This window comes from Macrobrachium rosenbergii, chromosome 16 (genome assembly GCF_040412425.1).
Source record: "Macrobrachium rosenbergii isolate ZJJX-2024 chromosome 16, ASM4041242v1, whole genome shotgun sequence".
In the NCBI taxonomy this organism is placed as follows: domain Eukaryota; kingdom Metazoa; phylum Arthropoda; class Malacostraca; order Decapoda; family Palaemonidae; genus Macrobrachium; species Macrobrachium rosenbergii.
Window position 1 is genome coordinate 38241262 of NC_089756.1, and position 9279 is coordinate 38250540.

At 38.8% G+C, this 9279-nt stretch overlaps 1 protein-coding gene across 1 annotated transcript in view; it reads right to left on the reverse strand.

Annotated features, from left to right (window-relative positions):
- Positions 1–8054, reverse strand: part of LOC136846936 (ras-associated and pleckstrin homology domains-containing protein 1-like) — a 26199-nt gene extending 18145 nt beyond the window's left edge. Inside the window, exons 1-2 of the mRNA XM_067118191.1 lie at positions 7935–8054; positions 5826–5888 (exon numbers count right to left, since the gene is read on the reverse strand). Of these exons, the coding sequence (XP_066974292.1) occupies positions 5826–5888; positions 7935–8054 (183 nt within the window). The remainder of the gene's footprint in view (positions 1–5825; positions 5889–7934) is intronic.
- Positions 8055–9279: the final 1225 nt, after the last annotated feature.

Consider the following 9279-nt stretch of genomic DNA (forward strand, 5'->3'; position numbering starts at 1 on the left):
CATAAATTGCAGGAGATATTTAGAAAACAGATAATCGCCTACAAATCAAATCTTCTAGAACCCTCGCACGCCCCAATTCACGAAGGGATCTTTCTCGTCCCAGCTAACATTTTTTCTTTTGGTTACCGTCAACGGACAGAAGAACGACGCACTCCGTCAAGGTGATGGACGGGAGAGTCTGTCAGCCTGTCTGCCCAGCGTGTGCCAAGGGCAGGTGGTAAGTTTGAGCGGGGCTGTTTAGAGTCCATTTACATCAAAGAAATTGTCCATTGTGTCTCCCGCAAGGGGAGTTGCGATATCCCGCTCCGTTTTTTCTCTCGCTCGAAGCTGGCATCAACAAACCGAGTGGTCTTACCTTCGTGGACATTGAACTAATGCATTGTTATCCTCTCTAGCAGACCGAATGGACCTCCCTTCCCCTTCCCTCCCCCTCCCCTCCCCTTTTCATTTTGGAAACACGGACTTCGGCCGGCCATCTCAGATCTATTGACCCCGTGGCATTGTTCCCCTCCCCCCTTTTAGGCGAAGGTTTTTCTTGGGCAGTTGGCGCCCAGATTGCAAAAGGGGTGGTTTGTTGTGGGGGGGGGCGAGTTTGCAACGACAAAGCCATCGGTCAGATGCTGCAAGGTTTTAGCAGCATTGTTCTCTTCGAATTGCGTTTTGTGTGAGGAAGGGAGATGATGGACGGTACGTTACAGACACACACACTCACATACACACACATACAAAAGCGTGCGCCATCGCTGGCCCTTGTTGTGTGGGTCTTGCCTAAAGACTGACCGACTGTAAATACATATACACATGTAAACATACAGTCAGCGTTGAAATCTCTTTGTGGATCCTTAAATTTTTTTTTTTTGCCATCGTTAAATACATACATACATACATACATACATACATACATATTGGCAGTGTTGAAAATGTGATAATGTGAAATCCATACATACATATTTATTGGCAGTGTTGAAAATGTGATAATATGAAATACATGCATACATACATACAGATTGTCAGTGTTGAAAATGTGATATTATTAAATAAAATTATGTTCCCAATTGAAGGATCTTAATGGCTTTATAATTTTGTACCAGCAAACAAATAATAAAACAGTTAGCGTCTCCTGATGATTTTATTGAATGAGATGATAATTTTTTTAGTCCTTTTATATTTATCTAATGAATTCTTACACTGGATACCACAAGTAAATGATTTGGACACAAGTCAGAAATCTTCTATTTTGTTCTTGTCAAATTTAGTCAAGATTTTTCATTACAGTCCTCTATTGATTTTTACTTTACATTCCTGGCCGTTCCTGATGTAGTTGTATAGATATTTCAGCTATATATGACTTTATATGACGCAATTATATTTTATTTCTTGTCGCCCAAAAGGTAAACATTACAAGCATTTCTTCTCCCGAAACTGGTTCGAACCCCAACGCGGGAAGAGCTAAATTCCTTATTCAGTTTCCCACTCAGCTTTTCAGTGTACTTCAGCAGAAATCATATTTGAAAGATATTAGGAAATCAAGACATTCAGTGTATGACATTTATATTTCCTTAGGTCATATTCGTGCATATAACTTAATTCATTTTAGTTTTCTGTAAAAGAGAACTATTGAGATGGCTATTTGTCTGTCCATCCGGACTTTTTCTGTCCGCACTTAGATCTTAAAAACTACTGAGGCTAGAGGGCTGCAAATTGGTATGTTGATCATCCAACTTCCAATCATCAAACACACCAAATTGCAGCCCACTAAACTAAGTAGTTTTTATTTTATTTATGGTTAAATTTAGCCATGGTCATGCGTCTGGCACCGCTATAGGTGCCAACAACACAGGCCACCGGGTCGTAGCTGAAAGTTTCATGTGCAGCGGCTGAGAGTTTCATTGGCCGTGACTGAGAGTTTCATATAGCATTTTACGCTGTACAGAAAACTCGATTGCGCCGAGGAAACTTCGGCGCATTTTTCACCTGTGTATTGTTGACCCTGATTAGCATTTTTGGGGACAGTGTTTTTTTATTCATCGAATTTTTTATTCTTTAACTTTCGATAGATGTTAATTACGTAAACATTTTATATATTTATAGAAACACTCGCCTCTTGTGCGTTACCTTAACCTGCATCCGTTAATAGCCAAACTATTTGGGTTAAGTAACATTTGTTAATCTTCTCATATTTGCTTATAAACCTGTTTGCATAGTTATGACCTTCTAATTGTTGAACGAACCTGTCTGTATGATATTACTAAGCATTTATTCTGACCCTCCGAAATTCTCTTCTTTATGGATTTTACTTTACTTCCTCTTACTTCTTCCTAATGAACACAATAATATTCTTTGGAAGCTTGAATTCCAAGTCATTGCCCCCCCCCCCCGTGGTGGGCTTGAACCATACGAATAGGTTTCATCTACTGAATAATAATAATAATAATAATAATAATAATAATAATAATAATTATTATTATTATTATTATTATTATTATTATTATTATTATTATTATTATTATTATTATTATTATTATATATGAAGGAAATAGACCCTCTCTTAAACAGGTCTTATTGAAAAGGATGGCTGTATTATGCAAGATAAATTCGCATAATATAGCCATCCTTTTCAATAATAATAATAATTAGCGAAATTTTTTTCAAAACAAACTATTATCACTAAGAAAGTAAGAAATGAGATGAACTCATAGATAAATAACATATGTATTATCGGCCAGAGACGGAGCCGTGGCTGAGTGGTGCGGCCCAGAAATGGATACCCAGAAATGGGTACCGGCGTCTGCTTGTGCCAGAAAAGGGCGTGAGGCTTGTGACCTCATCCATAAAACGCTTGCAGACTTGCAGAGAATTGGAAAGGCTATGTAAGGGTTTATAGTAGATTATATATTTATATTCAGTAAATGTGTATTTATATGTATGTATATATATATATATATATATATATGTATATATATATATATATATATATATATATATATATATATATATATATATATATATATATATATATAGGTAGATAGCTAGATAGCGTATACTGTTTATATATATATATATATATATATATATATATATATATATATATATATATATTTATATATATGTATATGTATATTGACCCACAATATATATATATATATATATATATATATATATATATATATATATATATATACATATATACACACACATACATACATACATACATACATACGTACGTACACTAAGTAATCCCTTCAACAGTGTATAACAACTATTCATTATCACAAACACAAACGAAACACACACACACACACAAAAAAAAATGCTTTCAAAGTAACGAGCGAAAAAAAGGAAAAAACTGTAAAAAAAAAAAGAAGTCTATTTTCCCGTCTCACTCATCCCGGCCACATCCGGGGAGTGTAAAATGATGCTTCAAGCTCATTAAGTCTCTAATATGATTAACCGAGTCTTGAGAAAATCTTGATTAAGAGCCTCAAATATTTGGAGGAGGAGGTGGAGGTGGAGGAAGAGGAGGGGAAGGGAGAGGAGGAGGAGGAGGAGGTGTTAAAGAGGAAAAGGACGTGGATGACGAAGAGTTGTGAGAAAAGAGAAAAATAATACCTGGAGGAATCTTCAGGTGTGAAGGTATGTGTGTGTGTGTGTGTTTGTGCTTGCGTGTGCGTGTTTGTGGGCGTACGTGCGAGTGAAAGAGAGAGGGAGAGAGTTGTTTGTGAGTGTGCCTACTGAGAGAGAGAGAGAGAGAGAAAGAGAGAGAGAGAGAGAGAGAGAGAGAGAGAGAGTGGGCGAAGTTTGCTCACACGTATAATTATGGAAAATTATTTTTGTCGTTCGTTTCAGAGGCTTCAGTAATGAAAGTCATACTTGTTCACAGTGTTTCAGAAGCTTCAGTAATGAAAGTCATACGATTTAACGGTCTTTCACAGGCTTCAGGAATGAAATTTGATTTTGTTAACGGTGTTTCAGAGCCTTCAGAGTTCAATTTTTTCACTTTGTTTCAGAAGTTTCAGTTATGAAAGTCATACTTGTCCAATGAAAGTTTTTTTGGTTTCCGGTTTTTGCTGAGGCTTCAGTAATGAAAGGTTAATATTTTTCTGTTCGTTGTCTTTCAGAGGCTTCAGTAATGAAAATTTTGTTCTGTTTTTGCCAGAGTTCAATTTTTTCACTTTGTTTCAGGGGTTTCAGTTATGAAAGTCTCAATGAAAGTCTTTTTTGGTTCACAGTGTTTGCAGAGTCTTCAGTGATGAAAGTAGTAATAAAAGTCTTTTTGTTCGTTGTGTTTCAGAGGCTTCAGTAATGAAAATCTGTTTTGCCCATTGTGTTTCAGGGGCTTCAGCGGTGAAAGTCGTAATTAAAATCTTTTTGTTCATTGTGTTTCAAAGGCTTCAGTAATAAAAGTCTTTTTTTGTTCTGTGTTGCGGAGGCTTTAGTAATGAAAGTCTTCTGTGTTCATTATGTTTTAAGGGCTTCGGTAATAAAGTTCTTTATTGTTCAGTGTTGCAGAGGCTTCAGTAATGAAAGTCTTCTGTGTTCGTTGTGTTTCAGAGGCTTCAGTAATGAAAGTCGAAAAGAAAGCATTTTTTGTTCATTGTGTTTCAAAGGCTTCAGTAATGAAATTCCTTTTTTTGTTCAGTGTTGCAGAGGCTTCAGTAATGAAAGTCTTCTGTGTTCATTGTGTTTCAGAGGCTTCAGTAATGAAAGTCGAAATGAAAGCATTTTTTTTTTTTTTTTTTTGTTCATTGTGTTTCAGAGGCTTCGGTAATGAAAGTCCTTTTTTTTTCATTTTTGGAGAGGCTTCAGAAATGAAAGTGTTCTGTGTTCATTGTGTTTCAGAAGCTTCAGTAATGAAAGTCGATATGAAAGCATTTTTTGTTCATTGTGTCTCAAAGGCTTCTGTAATGAAATTCCTGTTTTTGTTCAGTGTTGCAGAAGCTTCAGTAATTAAAGTGTTCTGTGTTCATTGTGTTTCAGAGGCTTCAGTTATGAAAGTCTAAATGAAAGCATTTTTTGTTCACTGTTTCAGAGGTTTTGATAATGAAAGCCTGCAGCTGTGTTCTTTGTGTTTCAGAGTCTTCAGCAGTGAAAGTCTTTTATTTTTTTGGTCATGGCGTTTCAGAGGCTCCGATAATGAAAGTCTTTTTCCGTTCACGGAAAAGAAAAATGCAAACAGGCCTTGCTTGTACGAGATTCAGTTCCTCTTCCATTTCAGAACTCTGGCTTCAGGCAGGCCTTTGCTTTCTCCATTCTCCTCTAGTTCAAGAACTGTGTCTTAATTTATCGGTCCGACTTGCACCTCAGTGTCATTTTATGTTACAGAATAATCAATCAATCAATCAACCAGTCGATCCTCTATCATTGTCTCTTCTCCTAGCAGCTCTCTCTCTCTCTCTCTCTCTCTCTCTCTCTCTCTCTCTCTCTCTCTCTCTCTCTCTCTCTCTCTCTCTCTTCTGCTTATTTCATTCTCCTGCTCCTCCATTTCGCAATGTTTATGCTTACATATTTAAACACCTCTTCCCTTTCACCTTTACAGAAATCCACCCTCTCCAGTCTCAAGTCCTCACACTTTGCCTCACACTTTCTCTTTCAATTCGGCAATCACCTTTCACCCTTTCACCCTCTCTTCCTCTCTCTCCTCTCCTCTCTATCTCTCTTCCAGCCGCACCCTTCATCATTTTCAAGGGGCCTACCTCTACCCATCTACTCCCCCTTCTGTGTTACCCTATCCTAGCGTGTTCTTCTTCTTCTTCTTCTTCTTCTGCCACGGAAAAATAGGAGTTGATTGTTGCTTTTAATAGCTTGGATTTAATTGCTAATAATACGGGTTCCAGCGACACTTTAGGACTCTGGGGTTCCAGGAGACGCAGGACGAGAGACAGAATATACTGTAGGGGACAAGAGAATAAGAGAAAATAAGACGAAATAAGACAAAGTAAGACGAAGTTGTGAAGGTGACAATGATGGAGTCTGTGATCTGAGCGTATGATTCCACGCGCGCGGATGCGTATGGTCGTTTTGTTCCAGTAATTGTGCGTGGGACTCTGTTCATTTTGTCCCAGTAATTGTGTGTGGGACTCTGTTCATTTTGTTCCAGTAATTGTACATGGTACTCTCTTCATTTTGTTCCAGTAATTGTACATGGGACTCTGTTCATTTTGTTCCAGTAATTGTACATGGGACTCTGTTCATTTTGTTCCAGTAATTGTACACGAGACTTTTAATTTTGTCCCAGTAATTGTGCGCGGGACTCTTGTAACTCTATTAGTTTAGCGATGTGATGAATGCGAAGGCCATTGATTAATGATGTCTGCTACTGCTGTCTTTAAAAAAAAATGTGGTGAAGATTTTAAATCAAAGAAAAGAATTAACTTGAAATCATTTAGAAATGAAGTTAAAGATATAAAAAAAAATAATCAGGAAATAATTTTGGAATCAGTTTATGTCGGCTCGAAGTCTTTTTGACCATCAAATAACTGTCATTATTCGGCTCAACTTAAGCTAACCTAACCTAACCTAACCTAACCTTACATAGTAGCCGAAATATTAGTAATGGTAATGCTTTGGAACTGACAGTAATACCTCTCATAGTTTAGAGGTGATCATAAAAGTAATAAGAACATACATTTATAAGTTAACAGAGAGAAAATAGACTTGAAATATGATATTATGAAACACCACAGTGAACGGTTGTTAATTTAATGGCGTCATGATTATAATACGGTTCAGGACCAATTGGTAAGTAATATATTTAAGTTTATTATAGATAACTGAAATGAAATGAAATGTTGGAATAATTTTGACTCGAAGATGCCAGCGTAAATTTTGGTGGCCACATTACGTACCTGAAAGTCGTGATTGAACGAAAATTTACCTGGATGTAAATTAGGAAAGTCAAACTCCATAATATGCAGTACAGGTAACAAGTATGTAACTTAATGAATGAATACAGCGCGTGAACAAACATGACAACCGTTTCTTCGCAATTATAGAATAGACGCTAGTCAGTGAATCCATCCTGTTTGTCACTTAAGGCACGTGTCTTTCGACGTTATATCAACTATATTCCTTAATGAGATCTTTCTATTTTCTTTTTTTGGGGGGGGGAGGGAGGGTGTTGGGGGTTGGGGGACCGTGGATGGAGCTTTTCCCCTTCCAAGTTTCTGACATTTTTGGTGAATGTTCTATAACATCTCAAAACATGCATGTTTTCCTCTTCGATAAATGTGACACTTTCAGAGACATTTCTGTTGTCTTGTTTTTATTTTGGTGTTGGGGTGAGCTATTGTCCCTCTAGACCTTTTCTGTTTACCTTTTCGGTAAGTGTTTCTCTTTCCAGGACATTTCTGTTGACCGGTAGCGGCCGTAGACGGGGCCTAGGACCCATTAATGAATTCCCTTCTTCCCACCCAAAATAGGACAAACTCGCCCCTTTCGCCCGGACTGACAACGCAGTTTTGATTCAACACTTCCATACCCCAGACGGACAGACAGACAGACACCCATCCATCCATCCATCCATCCTTCCATCCATTCAGACAGACAGCCATCCATCCATCCATCCATCCATTCAGACAGACAGCCATCCATCCATCTATCCTTCCATCCATTCAGACAGACAGCCATCCATCCATCCATCCACCCACCCACCCACCCAGACAGACAGACAGCCATCCACCCAGACAGACAGCCATTCAGACAGACAGAAATGCAAACAGACAGACTGAAATCCAGACAGACTGACAAGCAGACAGCAAGAAAGAAAGCTAGACTGACAGACAGAGCCATCCATGCACGCACGCACGCATCCATCCAGACAGACAGACAGACAGACAAAAATCCTGACATACAGCCAGACAGACAGACAGAAAGAAAGCTAGACAGATAGACGGACAGGAAGAAAGCTAGACACACACACAGGCAGACACACAGACAAGCATAACAGCCGTTGCAGCAGCGTGGCCTCCTCGGACCGAAGGAGGAGGAGGAGGAGGAGGAGGAGGAGGAGGAGAAGGAGGAGGAGGAGGAGGAGGAGGCTGACGTAAACGTTGCATCAACAAGTGATTCAGCTCAGTAATTCTTCCTAAAATAATATTTATTCATATATTCATGGAAACGTCGCTGGATGCCACCGCTGGGTCCCGTGAAGGATTGCTGCTGCTCTTGCTGCTTTTTTGCTGCTGCTGCTGCTGTTGTCTTCCTTCCTTTCCTCCTATTTCTTCCTCTTAATTTCTTACCCAACGTCTTGTTCTCCTTCCTCCTACTTGAAGTCTTCTTCATGGCTTCAGCGCTTTTATTGCTTGCTGCTGTCTTCTTTTCTTTCTTCCTTATTTTTCTTCCTCTTTTTGTCTTCCTTATTGCTGCTGCTGTTTTCTTCCTCTCCTCCTATTTCTTCCTCCTACTTGAGTCGTCTTCGTCGCTTCATCGCTTTCAGCTGCTGCTGCTGTTTACTTTTCTTCCTTCCTCCTTATTTTTCTTCCTCTTTTTTGTCGTCCTTATTGGTGCTGCTGTTTTCTTCCTTCCTTTCCTCCTGTTTCTTCCTCCTAATTTCTTCCCTTGCTTGAAGTCGTCTTCATTGCTTCATCGCTTTCAGCTGCTGTCTTCTTTTCTTCCTTCCCCCTTCTTCCTTATTTTTCTTCATCTTGCCTTTTTCTTCCTTCTTCCTTAATTTCTTCCCTATCGTCCTGTTCTCCTTCCTCCTGCTCGAAGTCCTCATGGCTTCAAAGCTTTTATTGCTGCTGCTGTTATCTCCTTTCTTCCTTCCTGTTTCTTCCTTCTTCCTTATTTTCTTCCTCTTCTTGTCTTCCTCTTACTCGAAGTCTTCTCCATGGCTTGCTTTCCTCCTAAGTCTGTTAAAGGAAGGCATTTTTCTGAATTCATCCTTTTCCTCTAATAAGGATGATGTCTTCCTTTTTTATTCTTCCTTTTTCTTCCTATTCTCGTTCCTTTGTCCTCTTCCTATTTTCCTACTCTTCCTTGATTCGCCTCAAATAATGTTACTGTCAAAGAAGATCCATTTTTTCTCTCTTTTTCTACTTATTTTCTTCTTCAATTTTCTTCTTCAATTTTCTTCTTCCTCCTCCTCCTCCTCCTCCTCCTCCTCCTCCTCCTCCTCCTCCTCCTCCTCCTCCTCCTCCTCCTCCTCCTCCTCCTCCTCCTCCTCTGCTTCCTTTCCCCTCAAATACAGGTACGTTCAAAGACATTGATCATTTAATTTTTCACCTCTCTCTCTCTCTCTCTCTCTCTCTCTCTCTCTATATATATATATATATATATATA